Raw genomic sequence first — 23,313 nt, 5'->3', positions numbered from 1 at the left:
GATGGGGTCAAGATTAGGAGTTTGAAACTGAGCTGGATGCTCCCATGTCCGAGACAGTCAGTGGTTTTGCTGCCACCTCTAGTGTCCTCCTTGGTCCCCTTCTACACACTGGCTGTTGGGAGTCTCTCCTAGCTGTCCTCTGGTAAGATCACTTAATCTGACTGTCCGACCCAACATTCTTTATCACGGAGGACAGCCACACACCCGGTGACCCTTTCCACACTGCTGGCAGGGCTTGGTGGGGCTTCTCCTTGTTTGGGCACTTCCCTCCTTCCTGGTGGCAGCACCTGGGTACGCCTTCCCATTGAGGTGGCACAGGGAAGCCCAGAGGCAGCTGGGGCAGTTCCCAGGAGGTTAATCTCCTTTTGTCCCTCTTGAGAATCCTTCAGTCCTCCTGTTTTGGGTTGTGAGAGACAAAAACAGACAACTTTAAGAGTTGTCCTTGAACCTGGGGACCCAAAGCTTATTTCTGAAGACCCTCCCTAATAACTTGGGCAGGTCTTGCATTATGATTTATAAACACATAAGCAGAAGAGGCGTCTCTGTTCAAGGCGTCGTATCTGTCACCAAACCCAAGACTTCTTGTGGCCAGGTGGGTAGGAATCCATGAATGAGGGGACCCTACTTCCAGGGGTCGTCAGGAAACCACTGAGTAGGTGAAAGTCCATAACCCCGTGAACCACAGAACCAGTGTCTCATGGGTAGCAAGCCATGACTGTTCTGCATAGAACCACCAGCAGGAGATAAAAACCTCAAGCATGGTGGAAACCCACGGATGTGTCCCCATCTCGAGAAAACCCCCAGAGTAGCCTTGGGGGCTGAGGCCAGAGACTGGAGGAGGCATCTCCCCCCAGAGCTGGGAGGTCTGCTGAGCCCACTTCACTGCGTTTGCTGGTGCAGACTCAGAAGCAGTAGCAGCAGTCTGGTGCCAGGAGCCCCACGAAGTGTTTTTTACCCAGGGGCCTGGAAAGTGAAAGGGGACGCACAGTCTTTGCCTGGTGAGCGAGCACCTGGGGCCGAGATCAGGCACTCTTCGTGGGGACACTGCACCTCTGTGACAGGGAGGAGGTGGAGCCAGTTTCCTCAGGATCAGGGGAGGAGACCGAGATATTCTCTCTGCCTCCCCACACCTCCCATGAGGCCGAGCTGACAACCAGGGCCTCCTGGGTGACACCAGGGGCAGAGGCCAGAACGACTGCCCTGTGGGCATGAGCCTGAGGGTGGGCGGAGAGCCACTGCTTCTGGGAATACAGGTAGCAGGGCAGGGGGTCGCAGCCTTCTGGGGCAGGGCTGAGTGCGAGTATGCACCCAGGTAAGGCCAAGAGCTGTTGCTCAGGTAACCCCTAGTGATGGAGGAGGTGGAATCACTGCCTTTCATAAGCATGTACAAGGAAGGGACACAAAACCTGTGCTGAGTACACCAGAATATACAGCAGCGTAAAACAGGTGCCAGCCCAGACCTGCTGAGGAGGGAGTACAGAAACCCTAATATTGCTGTGAATTTTACAGGGCTTGCATTTGGCCTGACCCATGTGGGCAACACTTGGACTAGTTTTGCTGTGTAGACCAGTAGCCTGGTTCCATCCCCTGCGGCTGCCTGCTCAGGAGGGTCCCTCGGGCAGTGTGGAGAGAAGTACACAGAGGGGACGTGCATTTAGGAAGGAAATGTATAACGATGAGGAAGCCCTCAGTCCTGTTGGCCTCATTTGAATGTTAGCTGAACTCCAAGGACTTCATTAGTCTTGTGTCAGGCATAGCCCCTGTGTTTCACCCTAGAAATTCAGTGGCTGCCTTGAAGAGGCAGATCCCACAGGGCCATCAGTACAGCCTTGAGAGAAGAACTTCCATTCTGGTTACCTTCAGTCTGTAATCTTGATGTCTGTTGTCCCAAAACTTTGTATTTCAGTAGAGCTCTCCATATGGCTGCGAAGGTACTGAACTAACCACTCTGGGGTCTTGTGGACAGTGGTTCTTATGAACCAGAGGTTTTCTGTGTAACAACTCTCTTACTAAATAGCTCCTTTGATAACAGCTTGTCTTGGTGTATCTCTACGAACTGCACCAGCCTCAGAAACAGGAACCTCAGCATCCTGGGTTCAGTTACTCTTCTCCTTGCCTCTCAGTTCTGTGTTCATCAGGGACTGCTCACTGCTTTTCTCTCTGCTTCTCATTCTTCTGAGGTATGCCCAAGAGTGACCTGTGTGTATCCCCACCCCTTAGTTGTTCCTGCTGTGGGTTACACCCTGTGAGGTATTCCAATTGGAAAGACCAATCAGATCGTGCATGTAATTAGGGGCGACCTGAGGATCATATACCGCCTTACAGGTTTGTAGGACAGTCAGCTGGATTTCTGCCAAGCCCCCCCAGAGGTCTACCCCCTCCTTCCTCCTCCTGGCCTCTTGCTCTGCAAACAGTGCAGGCTAGAGGGACCATGTGAGTCAGGTCTGAGGAGTGTCGTGCTGCAGTCGGTCAGTGTGAATCGTGTGTCAGGACCTGATTGTCCCAGTCTGGCCAGAGGGATCATTGTTTCATTCACACACCATTTGTTGAAGACGTTTTCCTTGTGTCATCCATGTCTCTGGCAAGCCATAAATTAGTTGCCATGTCCATGTATGTGTGGGTCTGTTCTTGGTACTATTCCACTGACCTCTGTCATCTTCTTTTATTTCAGTGCCATGTTGTTTTAATTACTGTCATTTTGTGTTATTGCCAGAAGTCAGGCAGTATGACATCTCCATTTTTGTTCTTCTTAGAAGTGTATTTTGCTATTTGAGATATTTTGTTTTAAAGTATTTTTTGTGGGAGTTTCTCCGTTCTGTTCCTGTAAGAATGCTTTGGGATTCTGATAGGATTTCATTGAGTCATTATATTGCTTTGGGTAGTATGGCCATTTTAGCAATGTTAATTCTTTCAATATATGCACATGGAATATTTTCTCTTTTGTGAGTGTTTTCTTCAAATTGTCTTAATATTTTTTTGTTGACTTCTTTAGCTCTTTTGGTTAAATTTATGGCAATGCATGTAATTTGGGGCATCAATTATGAGTGGGATTATTTTCTGGCTTTCTTTCTGCCGTGTGTATAGCTATGCAGCTGATTTGGGGATGATAATTTTATAAACTGCCAGTACTTTACTGTAGACATCTGTTATTTTCAAATAGTGTTTTTAGATCGTCTTTGATAGTCTTTTGGAATTTTCTGACTGCACACAGTAAGAGTTTTGCTTTATGTTTGGGTACCTTTTGTATTTTTTTCGTTGTCTAATTATTCTAGCTACTGATTTGCAACACTGTTGAGTAGTAGTGATAAGAGTGGATATCCTTGTCTTAGAGTAAAATCCTTCCATTTTTCAAAATTGGATATAATGCTGACTGGATTTGTCATGGCTGGAGCGATAGCATAGTGGTTGGGCTTTCGCCTTTCATGCAGCCAACCCATGTTTGATTCCTCCACCCCTCTCAGAGAGCCCGGCAAGCTACCTCGAGTATGGAGCCTGCACGGCAGAGCCTGGCAAGCTACCCGTGCGTACAGGATATGCCAAAAACAGTAACAATAAGTCTCTCAATGAGAGATGTTACTGGTGCCCGCTCGAACAAATCGATGAGCACCGGGATGACAGTGACAGTGGATTTGTCACATATGGTCTCCTTATTATGTTGATATATTTTCCATCTATCATTTTGTTGTGTAATCATCAAAGAATGTTGAATCTTGTCAAGTGCTATTGCTGTATCTGTTGAGATGATCATATGACTTTTGTCCATCTGTTGGATCAAGCTTATTGAATTGGGTATGTTGACCTCCTACTTGTATATCTCGAATAATACAACTTGATTTTTTTTTTGCTTTTTTTGGGTCACACCCGGCGATGCCGAGGGGTTAGTCCTGGCTCTGAACTCAGGAATTACCCCTGGCGGTGCTCAGGGGACCATATGGGATGCTGGGAATCAAACCCGGGTTGGCCGCATGCAAGGCAAACACGCCCTACCCACTGTGCTATCGCTCCAGCCCCTACAACTTGATTTTGGAATATGAATCTTTTGCAGACTTTTGCATCTGTATTCATCAGAATACTGACTGATCTTTGTTTTTTTCTTTGATGTCTTTGCTTAGTGCTGGAGTTGGGATTATAATTGGCTTTATGGAATGCGTTGGGAAATTTCACAGCCTTTTCAGCTTTTCAGAAGGCTTCTAGAAGAATAGGCATTACTAATTCTTATTTGACAGTGTGTAACAATTACCCTGTTCAGCCACCTGACCCTAGGCTTCTGTTTTTTGTGAGGGTTTTGATTGGTTTCAGGCTTTTAAAGCCATTTTTATTGAAGTTCTGGAGCTCACAATACTGTCAGTCACACTTTTCCTACATTATTCCAGCACCAGACCCATCGCCAGAGTGTCCCGAGGACCCCTTCCTGCCCCCCACCCCACATAAGATTTTATCCCCATTTTTTGATAGGGTTGGGTATTTTTTGTAAAGTTGTACCAGTGATACAGCTTTATATATCTGTGATCCCATTCCATGGGCTGTCTTTGTCCCCTCTTCATCATTTCCTTTGAGGTGCAGAAGCTTCTTAATTTAATGTCTTCTCATTTGTTTATCTTTGCTTCCACTTGATTTTAGGATTTTATAAGTATAGTATCATGTAATCCGCAAATAGAGCTTGAGTTCTTCCTTTTCTATCTGGATTCCCTTGATAACTTTTATTACCAATTGCTATGGCAAGTACTTTAGCACTATATAGAATAGAAGTGACGAGAGTGGGCAACCTTGTCCTGTGCCTGATCTTAGAGGGAAGGCTTCCCCCCCAGCCCCCATTGAGTATAATGTTTGCTGTGGGCTTGTAAATGGCTTTGACTATATTGAGAAAAATTTCTTCAATTTCCATTTTGTTAAGAGGTTTCTTTTTTTTTATCATGAGTGCATGCTGTATCTTGCCAAATGTTTTCTCTGCATCTGTTGATGTGATCATATGATTTTTATTTCTTTCATTGACATGATGTAGTATGTTGGTTGACTTATGTTTGCTTTCCTGAGATGACTCCTACTTGGTAATGATCTTTTTGATGGACTACCGGATCCTGTCTTGTTGAAGGTCTGTCATCTGTGTTCAGCAAGGATATTGGCCTGTAGTTGTCTTTTTTGGTGGTATCTCTGTCTGCTTTTGGTATCAGGGTGATATTTGCCTGATAGAAACTGTTTGGGAGTGTTTCCATTTCTTAAATTTCCTGAAAAAGCTTGAGAAGGATTGGCATAAGGTTTTAAAGAACTCAGTAGTAAATCCATCTGGGCTTGGGCTTTTATTTTAGGAGAGACTTCTGATTACCATTTCAATTTCCTGGATAGTAATACTGGAATACTGATTTCTCTAAATGTTTTCACCCAGTGACACCTAAGTATAACCGTGAGCATTGTGAAATTTACTGAGTCGATCTGTTGCATTGCTGCTTCAGGAGATGTGGCTTAGGCCCACTGATATGGTGGAGTTTGGGTGTGGAGGCTGCTGGGACCCTGCCAGACTGAAGTTCTGAGGAGGGCCAGTGATGTCAGCCAGAGATTAATCTCACCTGCAAAGGTAGAGCCACAGGCAGAGGTTCCTTTTTGAGCTTCTGATTTCTGGTGGGCCTGATCAGTTTTTTCTTTTTCTTCTTGATTCAATCTTAGAATATCAAGTTTCAAAGAATTTGTCAATTTAGCCTACATCGTGTGACTTGTTACCATGTAATTGTTCGTGAAGCACTCATATTTTGTATTTATATACTGTATTAAAACCTTTTTTCAAAGTACCAACCCTTGGGGCTAGATAGTACAGTGAGTAAGGCTATTGCCTTGCCTGGGTCTGATCTGCGTTTGACCCTCAGTACCCCATAAGATTCCCTGGGTTTGCAGGGACTGACTGACTACAGAGCCTAGAGTAAGCCCTGAGTACTGCCAGCCCAAAACAAGCAGAAAAAAACACATGCAAAAAGTACCAACCCTTGGTTTTGTTGATCTTTGGAATTGACTTTTCTATGTATTTCATTAGGTGTTGCTCCAATTGTTATCATTTTCTTCCTTGTACTGACTTTTTGCTTTACTTTCCTTTTTCTCGTTCATCGGTGTATGACTCAGATACTTAACTTGTGGTATTTTTTATTCCCTGAAGTTGATGTGTATTACTACACTACACTGCCCTCTTTGTACTTGTCTTTGCTGCCCTCCCTTAGATTCTGATAAGGTGTCTCTGTTTCCATCCATTTCCTAGTTTTTATTCTCACACTCAACTTCTTCATTGACCCAATGGCTGCTCAATAGCATATAGTTAATTCTCCAGAAAATATTGGTTTTCTTCCCTTCTTTGGTTTTAACTTCCATACAACTATGAAATGTCTGATATAATTTCAGACTTCACACATTGTTTGAGGCATGTTGGTCTCCAGCCTGTGTCCTGCCCTGGCGATGGCCACGTATGCACGTGAGAGGAATGTCTTCTGGATTACTTGGGTGCAGTAAGGCCTTTAGTTGGAAGTGGTTTTCCTGTCTGGACAATCTGTTCATTCCAAGGTCGGTGTGGGAGTCTGTGTTGCTGTCATGACCCCCTTTAGTCAGTTTGTCTTTGCTGTGTATGCTGTAGCACTTCCTTGTTGAATGCGTACACAGTGGTGATCGTTACATGCCCCAGCTTCATCTTGAACCTCTTTTGGCTGGAAGTCTATTGCCAGCTCCATTTCTTTTTTATTTTTTTAAATTTTTTTATTAGTGAAACACTATGAGGTACAGTTGTAGACTTACAAACTTTTGTGCTTGCATTTCATTTGTACAATGATCAAGTACCTATCCCTCCACCACTGCCCATTCCTGCCCATTCTCCACCACCAATGATCCCAGTATCCCTCCCATCACCCACCCCATCCCTCCTACCCCACCTCTGTGGCAGGGTATTCCCTTTTGCGCTCTCTCTCTCTCCTTTTGGGTGTTGTGGTTTGTAATAGAGGTATTGAGTGGCCATCATGTTCAGTCTATAGTCTACTTTCAGCCTGCATCTCCCATCCCAAGTGGATCCGCCAGACCCCCTTTACTTGGGGTCTCTAAGTTGCCCTTTCCCCAAGCATGTGCGGCCGGCTTCCCAGCCATGGAACAAACCTTCTGGTACTTATTTCTACTATTCTTGGGTGTTAGTCTCCCATTCTGTTGCTTTATATTCCAAAGATGAGTGCAATCTTTCTGTGTCTGTCCCTCTCTTTCTAAACTTACTTCACCTAGCATGATCCGTTCCATGTTGATCCACTTGTATGCAAATTTCATGACTTCATCTTTTCTAGCCACTGCATAGTATTTCATTGTATAGATGTACCAAAGTTTCTTTAACCAGTCATCTCTTCTAGGGCACTTGAGTATTTTCCAGATTCTGGCTATTGTAAACAGTGCCAGCTCCATTTCTTGACAGAGATTTTCTTTTACAATTTAAATTTTAACATCTTCAAGAGCAAAATTGCTGTGCTAAATGTTTGGAATTCTGAGCCCTGTGGCTGCAGACTGGAATTAAACTTGTCGGAATGAAACCTGTGACATCAGACCAGTGACAGGTCTTACGGCCGTAAGAGTGTGAAGCGCAAGCCTGTGTTCACGATGCTGGAGCGTCATCCCTGAGGCCGGGCGCCAACCTTCAGGACACCCTTAATTGCGTATCATTTGCTTTGGTTACCTGTTAAAGTCACCAGAGGAACCTTCTTTCTGTTCACTAGTGAGCTCTTTCCACTTCCTACGATGTGACTTTGTGGCGCTCCCCCACCTGTGGTCCATCATGCCCCGAGAGTGACAGAATGCTTGATGGCAAGTGCCCGACAGGCGGCTGCAGGGTATAACCGGCATCTTCCTCGCCGGCTCAGAGATGGCACTGTGACCCCTGCCTGTCTGCCGGTGCTGGAGCGCCTCCCGTGCAAGCAGCTCGGCCTCCTGAGCATTCCTCTGTCTGTGCACAGACTAAATCCCGACACTCGGGGATGCAGAGCAACTCCCAAAGCAACTCACTAAATTAGGCTGGGCTGGGGCGGGAAATGTCAGCCGACTCCTGTCAAATCCTCTCTGTTCCCCGCGCTCTCGTCAGCTGCCTGCCTTTGAGATTAGTCCAGAGCAGGAACGATGCCAGTTTTGTACCCAAGGTGTACCCAAGGTGGCAGCAGAGACAAGGACATTCCCTCCAGCAGCCGTCCTGCCTCAGTGCCTCTGTGTCCCTCTGCGGGCGTCCCCACTGTGCCTCCGGTCTGTGTCTGCCCTGACCCAGTGGCCCTGGGATATACCGCAGGCCAGCCGTGCTCACAGAAGTGCTTCCTGCTCGCCTCTCAGGCTCCGCACACATTACTCCCTCTGCCTTGGTTCTCCTTTTCCTTTGTTTTTGGGCCACACCAGGGGATGCTCACGGCTGACCCCGGCTCTGCACCCAGGAATCACTCCTGGCGGAGACCAGGGAAACCGTGTTTAGTTCTGGGGATTCATCCAGGTCAGCCACATGCAAGGCAACCACCTTGTTCCCTGTCATCTTTCTCCAGTCCTGTCTGCGCTTTTCAAACAAGTCCGAGCGATCCCCCTTCTGGGGACTCAATGCAGAGCTGGACTCACCCCATGCTCCCCACAGAACTGGTGGCGATGTTCCAGTAAGTGCCCCGCAGGGCTCTGGGCCATGGATGTGTGCAAGTGGGCATCCGTCTCCCTGTGCGGTGAGCACCTCTGCCCAGGCAGGAACAGGCCCCTGGGCTCTGCAGTGCTGCTGAGTGGCTGTGTGGACAGTGAGCTGCAGGGCAGCCCCATGCCCTGCCTTGCCCCTGGGTCTGCCCACATGACTCACCTCTCTGAAGCGTGGGGCTCACTGGGCGGCCCTCAGAGTCAGCCAGCTGAGACTGCCTTTCCAGGGGTAAGACTGGGCCTGCGTAAGGGCAACTGGGAGCTGGCAGCACTGCACCTCCGCATGGGGACCATCACCTGGCATCTGCGTGCTGGCACTAGTTTGCATGGGGCCTCCTGGAAAGGGCCTGGCCCTCGGGGACAGAGGGCTGGCAGGGAACGTCCTGATGCAGCTTCACTCTGAGTGCCTTCCAGAGGGGCACACGGGCTGTCAGAGGCAGGAGCCACACATGACGGGAAATCCTACGCTCTTTCCCTGGGGACAGCCCGGATCTCTTGCTGCGGCCTCAGCCTCCCTCTGTAGTGCCCGAGGGGAAGTACGGCCCACTGTGCTTCGGAGGTGGAGTGGAGGGTGAGGGTGGGAGTCACCGGGGATCTTGGTGGAAGGGTGCAGGTACTGGTTGTGGGTTTGGAGTTGGGACATTATAAACTGAAACTATTACCAGGATTGTAAATCACGTGCTTAAACTATTTTTTCCTCTTAATTCTGATTCCTGAAGTATTTCCATCTGAACCTGCTCTCAGGGGGCTTGTGTAACCTGGTCTTCAGGAAACTAGGAATCATCTGACTTCTGGGATAACTTACAGGAATACATCCTGTATTTCTTGGCGTTGCTCTTGAATTGTATCATTCCAAAAAGCTGTGTGAGGGGCTTGAGAAATAACATAGGGTTGATGCATTTTCCTTGCACCTGGCTGACCCCAGTTCAATCCCTGGCACTCACTCATATGGTCCCCGAACACTGCCAGGGGCGGTCCTTGAGCACAGAGCCAGGAGTAAGCCCTGAGCACTGCTGGATGTGACCCAAAAGCAGAAACAAAACAGTTGCTTTCTAATACTATATGATTTTCTTGTGGTTTCAGGGTCACACCTAGATCTTCCAGAAGCCAAGCACTTTATACCACTGAGCTACATTCCTGTGTGTGTGAGAGAGAGAATCTGACTTTAATATGTTGTATCCTGGGACTGGAGTGATAGCCAGCCCTACAGTCGATAGGGTGTTTGCCTTGCAAGCGGCCGACCCGGGTTCAATTCCCAGCATCCCATATGGTCCCCCAAGCACCACCAGGAGTGATTCCTGAGTGCGAGAGCCAGGAGTAACCCTGAACATCACCAGGTGTGACCCAAGAAGCAAAAAAAAAAAAAGTTGGACTCTATTCATTAGTGATGTAAAGGAATTTTCAAATTCTACCAAAATGATCACATTGAGTTTATTTAACTACATGAAACACTAACTTGATACTTACATTGCATTTTTTCCAGGTGTGCAAATGAAACCAAGTTCAAAACAGAAGATGTATTTTGGGCTTACAATTTCTGCCCCACCCCTTACTCCTGGACTGCTCTCGTGGGCCTCATTTTATATCTTGTTTTCTTCGCACCTGGTAAACAAAGAATTTGTTATTACTGTGAATTAAGTACTCTCTTTTTAGATGAGGAAAACTATTATTTCTCAAATTACCTGCTGCTTTACTCGATATTATTCTGTATTTCAGGAATGGGACCAATGCCTTGGACTGTGAATTCTGAAATCTACCCCCTCTGGGCAAGAAGCACAGGAAATGCATGTTCATCTGGAGTGAACTGGATTTTTAACGTCCTGGTTTCGCTGACGTTTTTACACACAGCAGAATACCTGACATACTACGGTAAGAGGAAATCTTTCCACACGTTGCTTCTGCTCTGGTGTAACAAGCGTCTCAGGCAGCATTTCCCGGCCCGGGGCCATGTGGCCATGCATGCAGTCCCTGGATATTCCAAGGGGGCCACGGGTGAAACCATGTACCTGGAGGCCCAGCCAGAAGGACGGAGGACCACAGGAGAGAACGAGGTTGGAAGGGAGGTCCGGGGGGAAGAAGGCCGCACTGGCTCAGAGCAGTGTTCCTAGAGCGGGTGGCACCGCACCCTCCCCAGGGAGGAGGGGCTGGATGGCCCAGGGGGCGGGCAGAGTGTTCATCTAAAGGAAGTAGATTTCCCAGTGGAAGGGAGATGGTGAGTGATTTCTCTGAAAGGGGCAGGAGGTCACGTCATAAGCGTGGGCACCGCTGGGCTAGAGGGAGTGCAGCGAGCTGGGTGCCTGCCCTGCACATGCCAGCCTGGGTGTGTCCCGAGCAATCCACATGTTCCCCAAAGCTCTCGGGGAGTGATCCCTGAGCAGAGCCGGGTGTGGGGACCTCTGGTTTTGCTGTTACAGGAACACACACACCCCCGAATATTCAAGGGTTTGCCTTCTGCTTCAGCCACATTGTGCCACCAAGTATTACAGACCTTTGAGAAGCCAGTCACAGAATCATTCTAGAGCACTGTCATAACTGTAGGTGATCTGACTGTACCTGATGCGTGAATTAAGTTCATCACAAGTGTATGTGCATGGGGGAACGGGCCAGTCTGTGGAGGGGGTCTGGAGGGGTCTGGTACTGTCTGTGGTTTCAGGCACCCACGGGGGGGCGGGGAGATTAGATTCTGTCCCCAGGGAATAGGGATGGGACAGCTGTATAAAATTTTTCTTGGGTGTTTTGTTCCCGAGGGCCTTGGAACTGGCAGGGGAACCGTCATTTCTGAGCAGCACTGCCGCTCACCCCCCCCTCAGTGGCTGCAGACCACTGCTCTGACTTCCCCTCCCCCCTCCTCACCACCCTCTCCCCAGCTGCTTCCCGTGGTTTAATCAGAGTCAGGAGAACAATGTGGGCACGATGTTGGGCTGAGGCACTGCGTGGGGAGGGGTCTCACAGGGCCCACGGTACAGGGGAAGAGCCCCCGCTGTGCTGTCTGCACGGTGGGCTGCTGAGTGGTCGTACCCAGTGTCAGGAGGGGCTCGGGAAGGGAAGGAGCAGCTGCTTCGCCTGTCAGCACTGGACGAAGACAATGTTCGATACTTGGGACTGAGTTCTACCCCACTGCTTCAGCCCCCGCCCTCTTAGGCCCTAATGATTCCCTTCCTTGGCACCCTACTTCTCCCCCTACTTTGGGCATTGTACTGGTCAGCACCCAGGACCGGACCGTAGAGTGAGCTCCGGCCAACACTGTTTCACATGACAGTCCTGGTGTTCCAAGGGGAACCTGTTCATCTGTTAACAGTGAGATGACGTTAAATGAATAAATGAACAAATGAATTTTGTAGACAAATGATAAATCTAAGGATACATTAGGAAAATCTGTTCTTCCTCCCTCTGCGCATGTCGAATTGGTCTTTATTTCCTTATTTATCTGATCCTTTGCTATGAAGTTATAAACTGCTGTTGAGCACCACAGCCCCGTGTGGGTTTCTCTGGAGCGCCTGCATCCTGATTAGACAGATTCAGGTGTGCATCGCTTGTTCAGGGTGACCACAACCGCCATTCTTCCCTCTGATCACACTCGTTGGTCTTAGGCCCAGATGTTTATTTTCAGTGTTTGTTTCTTCCTCGGGGAAATCGGTGTTTGTCTTTCTCCTTAGGAGTCGTCTCACTGAGCCTCTTTTTCAGTCCACCCTTGCTGGGAGTGGCCGAGTCTGTATGAGCCCAGGGCGTGTACATGTGTAAAAACACAAAGAAGAAAGGAAAGAGAGGAGAGGGGGCCACGCGGGGTACTACCCTGCGGGCACTGGGCAGCTGCGCTGTCTCTCCCGCCACCCGCATTCAGTAGTCTCCAGCCACTTTCCCCACCCCGGGGAGGTTGATGGCGATGATGAGGAAGGTGAAGGAAGGAACGGAGGCAGGCTGGTTGGTCTCAGTTGCAGTTTATTCCATTCCCATCTCCATTCTCCTCCGATTCTCCTCCTGCTTCTTCCTCCCCCATGCTACTTCATTCTCCTTCTCGCTCTGGATCTGGATCTGGATCTAGCTTCTCCAGATCTGGCTCTGGGACTGGACCCGGGACTGGCCCCCAGCCCACTCTCACAGCCTAGTTAAATCCCCCAGCATGAGGGGTTGGGGCTTACACATAGGTGTGGTCACCATCAATGGGGGTAAAGTTCTTTCCCTCAGGGGATGCTTCTTCTAGGACAGATTCTTTTTCAGCAGGACACCCACCCAAGAGCGGAATCCCATGGATATGTTTCTCCTCTCCTTGTCCAACTAACATATAAACATTCATAATATTAATCATTTTGTATGGACATAGCAAGAGATGCATTAAGCTTACAGAATTGCTCTCTTGGGGTCATCTCGATCTCAGACTACAATGCTCAGGCCAGATTAGTCTTTCCTATCCCAGTAGGGCCTTAGTCTCGTCATTGCTTTTGGATTATGACATGACATGCCCATGACCAAGTTCTTAACATATAGTTAAGCATTAGGCAATTTGGCCAGGCCATCTCGATGCCAGGGTAGCACATAACTCACCGCTTGCCCTGGGTCCGTCCCGTCCCTCATTGGGACCCTGCTTTTGGGGGTGCTAGGAAGTAAGGGCAGCTGAGGCTTAAGTCAAGAAAGCAGATGCCCGGGAGTGAATAATATTCGAAGCCAATAAAATCCCATGTTACCAAAGCATATTCACAACTGTCTTTCTTTGTCCATACAAAAAGGATATTGCTCTAAAGTAAACTATTCAAAAGACATGAGGAGAGGAGCAAGGCAATATTAACTTACAATACAAGTTCAGTGTCCTAGCAAGGCCTGACCTTACAAATTAACAGAGTCTGATTAGGGGAACCAATGTTGTCTAGAATTGTTTAGAGATTATTACCAGATAAGTCCAAACTCTGTGGCAAGGGAGAAAGGACAAACCAATGATATCCTACAGTACATACCTCCTCTCTGTCCGCACAGACACTCAGGTTGTTAGGAATATTTTTATGAAAAGGTATTTGAAACTAGGTATTTGGGATGCTCATATTTTTTTACCAGTTGGGGCCAGAGCAATAGTACCTCAGGTAGGGTGTTTGCCTTGCATGTGGCCGACCTGGGTTCAATCCCCAGGATCCCAGGTGGTCCCCTGAGCAAGACCAGGAATTATTCCTGAGTACAGAGCCAGGAGTAACCCCTTTTGGGTCACATCTGACCCAAAAGGGGCTTTTATGAGCCTTATCTTTGTGATATACTTACAATAAGATAACATTTAAAAGTATTTAGTCACTTCTGAATACTAAATATAAACTAACATCCCAAGGAAGCTCTTTTTATAGAAAGCCTTAGGCCAAGTAATGAAAATTCGCATGGTCAGATTTTGATAGTGAAGCTCCTCTCTCTCAAACTGATGCCGAACCACATGCTAAAATTTTAAGAGGGACAGCGAGGTTTCTCTCAGAAGCGTGCAGTGAGAAGTAGGCTTTTGCTTCTGTAATAAGGTAAACTGCCTGTACCTGGCCCCTGACGTTACTGCTGGCTGGAAGAACAGTTTCAGCTTAGTGGTTTTTTATGGGCTTGTGAGTTTCTTTGTGACATTTTTTATCTACATGTTGATTTATAGATAGTTTATGTTTAAAATCCTGATTTCATAAATATACACCCCAGCATTTTGTTTTTTGATTACACCTACTTTTTTTGTTTTGTTATTGTTTCAAGATTTTTATTTCTTCCTAAACTCTGCTGAGGCCTCCTCATTCGTGTTTTCACTGAGACTCATCCTGAAAGTGTCCTCATGATTCCACTTAATGCTGGCGTGATGGCAAATGGCCTGTGTTGAGTTACTGGAATCAGCTCAGACAAGGTCTTGGGTGCTCCCACATTCTGCAAAGGACTTTTCTGTGGAACTCAGCAGAGACGTGGTCGTGCTGAAAGACACAACTCTGTAAGCCTAGGCCTTCCTCCCCCAAGCCCTGACAGGGGAGTGCCAGCCCCCTCTGCCTCACCAACAGAACCCAAGACAAGGCCACAGTGCCACCTGCTGGGAAGAGAAGGCAGTCCGTGCCCAGAGGAAAGCGGCACAGGGTGCCAGCTCAGTGTTTAAAGGGCTGAGGAGTCACACCTGGCGATGATCAGGAGTTACTCCTGGCACTGTTCAGGGACCCTGTGGCTGCTGGGGATCAAACCCAGCCCACACTGTGCAAGACAAGTGCCCTCAGGACCGTCTCCCGGCCCAGGACGCCAATTTAGAAATCACAACAAAATGGAGATGCTGAACAAGAATAATAATTACCTAGAAATCCAACTAAAGATGTGGCACTGGGGGCCAGAGAGGGAGTACAAGGGTCGGGGCACTTGGTCTGGAGCCGCAACCATGGTTCTGATCTCCTGCACCACGTATGTTCCCCCGAGCACTGTCAAGGATTGCGTCTGAGCAGAGCCAGAATTAGTTCCGAGGCACCACCGGGCCTCACCACCCCACCCTCGGACTTGTAGGATCTAAGAGACAGTGAAACTAAAAACCTGCCCTGAGGGAACCCGGTCACGTGCACAGTCTGCACAAGCACAGAATGGAAAGTCAGGAATCTCAGGAAGCAAAGAACCGTGTGCTCGGCACCAGACTCCTTTCTTTATCGTGCTCGGTAAAGGGTCATTGGAACTGTAGAAATGGCTGAACTGGAAGAAGAGGAAAAACAAGAGTTAGGAAAAGTGAAGAAACTCCAAGATGGTTCCTCTTCTGAGAGAGTGTGAGACAGTGGGCGACCCGGAGCGCGATGCAGAATAAGCCCCTGGGACTGAAGAGCGCGGTCAGGCCCTCCCCTCGAGCCCCAGCCAGAGGAGATGAGGGAAGGCAGACGCCCCTCAGGAGTACTCTGCCTCGACAGACTATCCAACCTGTTGGAGAAACAGTCTTCCCCAGGTGAACGGGGACTGCTGACAGACCTGCTCCAAAGCGTTGACCTCAGAGGCCCTCGGCCAATTCGGCCTTCTCAGGGGGAAAATCCACTCAGTGCCCCTTTGGGGAGTGGTACTGCCTCCTTTCCAAAGTACTGTCCACATAAAAAGAAAAGACACTGAGAAATATGTTTACCTGGAGTAAGAAGCTTTAAAGTAGAATGAGACAGCAGAAAGCACTAACCATAAGGGAGGGAGCAGACGCCATGGGCAGGCGACAGCGAGTGATGGCACATAACGCGCTTCCAGCCCCGCTGCTGAGCATAAAGCAAAAGTCGGAGCTAAATGGATGAATCTGGAGGAAAATGCTAAGCAAAAAGTCAGAAAAAGAAAGATACCAGGTGACTTTACTCATATGCATAGTATAAACAAAACATACGAACCAACTAAATATAAGAAAAATACCATTTAAGCCCTGGTAACAGAAGATGATTTCAGGAAGGAAGGGCAGGTTGAAGGAGTGGGTCGAGAGGGATTTACCCCAGAGTGGTGGACGGTGCTAACATTAGTGGTTTGTGGCATATACTTCTACCAAGGCATGAAGCTGAATTCCTGAAACAAAACAGTATTGTAAACTAATAGTAAGATCAATAAAATATTTTAAAATAAAATTGCACTCCCTACCTTTCATTCGCCCAATTTCTGTGTATATATACTGTCACTGTCATCCTGCTGCTCATCGATTTACTCAAGTGGGCACCAATAATGTCTCCATTGTGAGACTTGTTGTTACTGTTTTTGGCATATCTAATATGCCACGGGTAGCTTGCCACGCTCTGCCATGTGGACGAGATACTCTTCATAGCTTGCTGGGCTCTCTGAGCAGGGGGGAGGAATCGAACCTGGGTCGGCTGCATGCAAGGCAAACGCCCTACCCGCTGTGCTATCACTCCAGCCCCTGTATATATACAATACTAACAAATTATCAAAAGGAGAAATCAAGAAAATAATCCCATTGAGATGCATCCACCTGATTTCCCTGTGTGGTACACACACACACACACACACACACACACACACACACACACACATCTTCCAGAAACACAAAATATCCTAATAACCAAAGTAACCCTGAGTAAATAATAACAAAGCTATAAATACCACACTACCAGATTTCAAATACTGCCAAGCTATCATGTTCTGTCTTCATTTTACAGTATGGTATTAGACTAAACATGTACACGCAAAGTAAACACACAGAACCATGGAAGAGAACGGAGAGCCCAGAGCACACCTACACACGCATGAACAACTGAAACAGGGGCCAAGGACATCAGTGGGGCTAGTGACTGCTGCTCTAGTCAGTGGGGCAATGTCAGCTGGAGGCCACGTGCAGGACGAAGCTAGACCACAACCCGCGGGGAGGCCCACCAGAGAGTCTCACCCAACCACAGGCAGGGTCTGAAGGGCCGCCAGGTTATCACACCAGGGGCCTCACCAACAGCTACGGGAAAGCACAAGGGGAGAATTCTCCTGCCAGAATAGTGAGGAAAAAACCTTCAAAGCAGAGGTGACCCTTGAGTCCATTTACCATTCCTGGCCTTGAATCTGGGCAGCTAACGTGAAGTCTATTCTCGGGGTTAGACTGTTACGGCTAACCACGCCAGCAGTGATGTCTCAGTTAGGTCCTGTGTCAGAACCCTCAGAACACGGCGTGGTTGACCAGAGAGTAAAGCCTCAAGCCTTCTCCCGAAAGCGAGTGGCTGTGCAACCCTGCATCTCTAACGTGAGTTTGTCCAATTGCAGGCGCCTTCTTCCTTTACGCTGGGTTTGCTGCTCTGGGACTCCTCTTCGTCTACGGCTGTCTTCCAGAGACCAAAGGGAAGAAGTTAGAGGAAATTGAATCTCTCTTTGACCACAGGCTTTGTACATGTGGTGCTTCGGATTCCGAAGAAGGGAGGTACATTGAATACATCCGGGTGAAGGGGAGTAACTACCATCTTTCTGACAACGATGCTTCTGACGTGGAGTAGCTGTCCCTGTGCCGTCCTTCACTGTCAGAGGGGCCTGGGGTAAGAGCAGCAAATGTGGCCTCACTGCCCTGCTTCTCATCCGGCTCTTTCCAACCCGCCGGAGTGACTTCAGGAGGAGACAACTGCCCACACAGAAGACACAGAAATAATATCTGCAAAGACTTCAAACTACATAATCTAGAACAAATGTGTGATTCCTTCCTGAGTTCAGTGAGTATCATATCCAGTGACTTCAGTGATACCCCATGTCTCTCTCAGTGCCCAGTCAGTGCTGATCTAAGTCCTGTACGGTGTGGCGCGGAGTGCGTCACGTCACGCTCACCTCCTGACCCTGCGGTTCCCTGAGGACAGTAGCTGGGCTGTGACCAGCTGTGAGAAGTGCCATTCCACCTGTCATCAGCAGATCCCGAGCACCTTTTATAAGGGTACCATCGTCCGTTTCTCCTTTGACTTACACATTTGGGTTTCTTTCTCCAGTTCAGATCTGAGTGTTCTTCAGAAACTTCATGGACTCTTTCGAACACTGTAAAAAGCAGGTATTTGAAGGATTATTTTCTTACATATTTTTTGCATCAGTGATAAGTGTACATTTGCACAGAGAAGCTTAGCAAGCTACAGCAAGTATTTTTATTGCTAGATTTTTATGGATTTCTGATTGAAGTGATCACATAATTGTAAACACAAAATAGTGCCAGATCTTTACCTGTACTTCAGGGTCAGTGTGTGTCCATGCCCAAATCAGCGACGGTCAGCATGCCTTCATCCGTGACTCTAGAGTCCTACTCTCTGTGCCTTCGCTGTGTTACAGGAATAGCATCAAGCAGTCCTGTAGTTCTCTTCTTTTAGCTGTATTCATGGAAGTAAAAAGCAAGAAGTAAACCTGATATTACTGATCTTCAGTCAGATAGTGGGGCTTCCTTCTTAGCTTTTTTCATGCTCATCCTAAAAGAATCATCACATTTATGATTTAGTAGTACTGGTTTTTATTTTGTTCACTCTCACTTTCCCGAACAAAATGGGAGCGGGGGTCAAAGTTCACAAATATGTTGGTCTGTTTCTTTCTCATATACTTGATTTGGATTATTATCAATATTGAGATTTTTTTGTTGAAGCCAATAATTCTTACGTAGCACATCTCATAAAATGCCAACTTCCCCACCATTCTACAAAGTAATGCTCATTCATCAGTGAACCCTCATTTCTGCTCTTACATTAGAAATTGCATAATATGTGTAAAAATTCCATAAAGCTTATGTCAGTTACAGTGGAAATACAAATGAGTTTTCTGTGGTAGGTTAGAAATGCCTGTTTGGTGCATTTAACATGGGGTCAGGGAGCTAATGAGGTACTCCTTGGAATTAAAAGGTGGGTCTCTCTACATTCAACATTTCTGCCTGTGTTCAAGATGTCTTGTTTCACTTTGGGGGAGCAGGTGGGGGAAGAGAGAACCACATTTGGCTGTGCTCAGAGTTTACCCAGCCTTGTGCTCAGGAATCATTCCTGGGATTGTTCACGGGACGACAGGTGGTGCTTGAGCTAGAACCCAGCTTGCCTGTGTGCAAGGCAAGTGCCCTGCCTGCTGTACTATCTCTCCAGCCCTTGTTTTTAAATCTGGCTTGTTCCTTTCATAGTAATCAAAGCTGAGAATACTACTAAGGAAGTTCATTCTCTTAACCTGTGCTGGGGTGTATTATGTGCTTAAATGGGCAATTAACTGGCCAAAAAAAAAATCCTTTAACAACCAAAAAAAATTTTCTCCTTTTAATCATTTAATAGAGTAGGGGCTGGAGAGATGGTGTGGGGGCCCAATGCTTGCCTTGAATGCTGCCCTTCCCAGCAGACCCCAGCACTACATTTGTTACCCCGATACTACGAGGAGTTATTCCGTAGAACAGCCAGGAATATTCCCTCAGCACATCTGGGTGGAGCCCAAATAATTATTTCATATAATAAATTCATTATTTTTAATATTTTATTTCTTGAATTAGCTGCTTTAATGATTCCCAAGGGAATCCCTAGAAAAGATGTGATTTAATAATGATTATTTCCTTGATACTTGTACTCCACAAAAAAATTTTTAACTCTGCAATAGGTAAAAGGCAAAAAATAACTGTAATGGAGGAAAATCAAAACATGATGAGGGGAACTATTCTAGTTCAGTATCATCTTCAAAGATCCTCTTCAAAGATGCTTTTCCATTCACCCAGACGGCTGCCTCAGTTCTGTTTATTATATATACAGCCTTAACTTTACACTTGCTTATATGACCAGCTAGGCTGGATGCACAGGAACTTGACTATTTCCTAAATCAGGACATGGCTAATGTAGCAAAGGGTATTTTTAACTTTATATCCACAGATACACATGATTCCAGGGAAAATTAACCAGTTTCTCCTCCCTGAGTCTCCTTGATCTTGATCTTTCTTTAAAGAACTATTTGTTACTTAATAAGAAAGATAATATTCCATATATCTTTGAAGTATGACAGAGCACAATGTAACATAATTTTTAGTAAAAATCAAATTACTACTTGAAGAAAAGGAACCTAATAAAATTGGGTGTTATTTTTAGGTAAAAGTATTTATAGAATATTAGAAGCTCCATGTCATAGTTTTTCAGTTTCCAAATGCCACACACCTTTTAGGGTCACAGCACCTCTGGTTACTGTTTCAGTGTGAAAATAACCCCATCATCTGTGTAGTGGGTAGAACAATTGATATATGTATTTGACCTTTATCTTGAAATCCATTAGACCTGATGCTTTTAACTGAAATTGTGTGTTTCTTTCCACGTACGCTCCCCATGCGCTGAGTGTCCCTGTTCAGGGCAGTGCTGGGGAGGGAGGGTCCAGGCCCTGGCACTCGGCTGGCTGGACCACCCGGCCAGACTCACAGGAGTCCAGTGTCTCGCCCGCAGCCCGAGCACACACGGCAAGATGGATTGCCAAAGGGTTTTAAAGATGAAATACTAATTTGACTTTACATTTAATTCTCCTACCTTCATCACTGATTACCCACAGTGTGATTTTTAGTGTACACATGGACGACATAAGTCAGTCTAGGTTCCATTCCCTAGGGGTTCCTCCCCAGAGGTGTTTCCTTGGAAATTCTGTCCTGAGCCACAAGTAGAAACCGCTTCCTTGCTTGGAAAGTTCTATGGGGGTACTTGCTAACCAACGGCTTTTTTATAATTTTTAAAAATATTTGTTTTGGGGGGGTCACACCTGGGGGTGCTCAAGGGTTACTCCTGGCTTTGCACTCAGGAATTGGTCCTTGCAATGTTTGGGGGATCATATGAGATGCCAAGGATTGAACCTGGGTTGGCTGCGTGCAAGACAGATGCCCTACCTCTGTACTGTCACTCCAGCCCTTCATAATTTTTTTTTAATCACTAAACACATTTCAGTAGAAAAAGAGTGAAAATACTAGTTTAAATTATTGACTTTAAAATAGGGTATCCATTAAAGCAGATGACTTAAATATTCTTACTGTAATTTCAAACAGAATTTGTATTATCTGAAAGAAAAATAGGAAAATTTACAACTTTGTCCTTTTGCTTTCTATTAGAAAGAAAAACTGAATTATTGTTAATAATACATAGATTCTGAAGGACGCCATGCTAGAAAAATACTGTCCCTAGGTTATCTGAGAGAGTCGCCCAGAGCCATAACATTAGTGGACAGCACCTCTAGACAGCAGGTGGGCACTCACTGTGACTTGTCCTCATCAGCATATCGGATGAGTAAATTTGGTGTTTTATTATAATCTGGGTCCTGGTTGTAAGACCTAAAATTATGGGCAGGGTGATAGTTCAGCAGGTTGGGCTCTAGCCTTGCACACAGCTGACCCAGTTCAATCCCTGAGACCCCACGTGGTTCCCCAAACCCACCAGGAGATTTCTGAGTTCAGAGCCAGGAGTAAGCCCTGAGCACTGCCAGGCGTAGCACCCCCAACCCCCCCACCTGCCAAGTCTAAGATTATGTAAAGAACTAACAACCTCCCTTCGTTTATGTACATTTTCAGTTACCTAATTTAGACCTTTTTGCTTAATGAAATGTTAGCTGACATACCAGGCCAGGAGCAGAAAAAAGGCTATGTGCTTTGTATCAAAATGTATTGCATTGTAGGTACCCTACAAAGAAAACGTGTAGCTGCTCCCTCCAAAGGCCCAGAATTATTCTCTGAAAATGTAAAATTTTCAAAATGTATTTAACTGAAGATAAACTGCAAAGAGAAGATGTAGCTGTTTCCTTCAGAGGCCCCAGAATTGTTCTCTGAATTAACTTTAGTGGTCTGTTTTCTGTTACTTTCTGTTCAGTTTTCTTAGCCTCCTGTACAGTACTGTCCAGCTAATTTGATGAATTGATTTAGCTCTATTGCCCTATCTATTAGCTGTCTATTCAGAGTGAACTCTATTGCTATTTCCTGGAAACAGCACTCATTTTTAAATGTGAGACCAGCTACCTGCTACCAACTCTGTAGGGTCTCTCATAAAGGAAATGTTTTAAGTGCCAGTGTTCATTACATGTTTTCTAAGAGTGTTAACGACGTTCAGAATGCAGCACATAAGATCACTTTAGCCTCTTTTTACTTTTTTATATAAAACAATATTCTCATAAATGTTCATGTGTATAAGAGTGTTATACTTGAGTGATTTGATTTAAGGAATAATACATACCCATCTTTCATGAGTGCTATTTAGACATCTTTATTTCAGTGTATGAATAGATTTGTCCTTTTTTATTTTAATTTAGAAAGAAAAATAGACCATGCCGCTTGCAAGTACCTAAATTTTATTTTTTATTTATTTATTTTTGCTTTTTGGATCACACCCAGCGATGCACAAGGGTTACTCCTGGCTCATGCACTCAGGAATAACTCCTGGTGGTGCTCAGGGGACCATATAGGATGCTGGGAATCGAACCCGGGTCAACCACATGCAAGGCAAACACCCTACCCACTGTGCTATCGCTCCAGCCCCCAAGTACCTAAGTTTTAAAGTAAACAATTTGTAGTCATTTCATTTGAAGATTTTTAAAAAATGAGAACAAATGCTAACCCAAGTAGAGAATTCTGTCTTTTGAACTATATCTTAATTGATGTCATGATACCTTTTATTTATAATGTTCCAGTTTCTATTTAGAACAATGTACATCTAGACTTTTTTAAGTTTTATGCTTTAACTGTTATTTCAAAATGTGTATTTTCATTTCTGATTGCATGTTATATATTATAGTGTTTAATATTTCATATGTCAAAGTATTTATTACTATAATGACAAATAGAATATCTCTTAAATATGATTATCCATTTCTTCAAAATTGTTCTATCTTACAGCTGTATCTAAAGCATTATATATTTTATGGAGTGATGTATATGTAAATGTTTTTTATTTTATTGAATTTTAGCCTTTACATTAAATATAAATCTTTTTTAAAAAAGTGTCAGTGCCAGAATTGTAAGTGAAAATAATAAAAGTTGAAACAATTTATTACTCATTTATCTTCCTTGTAATTTCTTCTCTCTCTCCCCCCCTCGAGTAGTAGGGTCTAAGTTACTTCTAAACAAAAACCGAGTGGTTCCCCCCACCCCATGCAGGGGCTTCCTGGCGCTTGCCCCTCAGAGCCTGCCCCATCACCACCTGGCCTCAGCACCACAGCCCCCTTGCTGCTGTCCAGGACTTGGAGCTCACCATCAACCTCCAAGGCCAACCTGGGGCTCTTTGCCGCCTGTGTCCGCCTGAC

The 23,313-nt window shown here is 46.1% G+C and overlaps 1 protein-coding gene across 2 annotated transcripts in view; it reads left to right on the top strand.

Annotated features, from left to right (window-relative positions):
• Positions 1–23,056, top strand: part of SLC2A13 (solute carrier family 2 member 13) — a 118,100-nt gene extending 95,044 nt beyond the window's left edge. The window contains exons 8-10 of one of the 2 annotated variants that reach the window (XM_055118107.1): positions 10,142–10,263; positions 10,375–10,527; positions 17,344–23,056. In XM_055118107.1, coding sequence (XP_054974082.1) covers positions 10,142–10,263; positions 10,375–10,527; positions 17,344–17,570 — 502 coding nt within the window. In that variant the 3' untranslated portion in view covers positions 17,571–23,056. Of the gene's footprint in view, positions 1–10,141; positions 10,264–10,374; positions 10,528–14,361; positions 16,439–17,343 lie in introns of those variants that run through there. The other variant, XM_055118108.1, reaches the window with a different exon arrangement.
• Positions 23,057–23,313: the final 257 nt, after the last annotated feature.

The sequence above is a fragment of the Sorex araneus genome, chromosome 10 (assembly GCF_027595985.1).
Source record: "Sorex araneus isolate mSorAra2 chromosome 10, mSorAra2.pri, whole genome shotgun sequence".
In the NCBI taxonomy this organism is placed as follows: domain Eukaryota; kingdom Metazoa; phylum Chordata; class Mammalia; order Eulipotyphla; family Soricidae; genus Sorex; species Sorex araneus.
The sequence above is the reverse complement of the archived record's forward strand: the minus strand, read 5'-3'. Positions and strand labels throughout refer to the sequence as shown.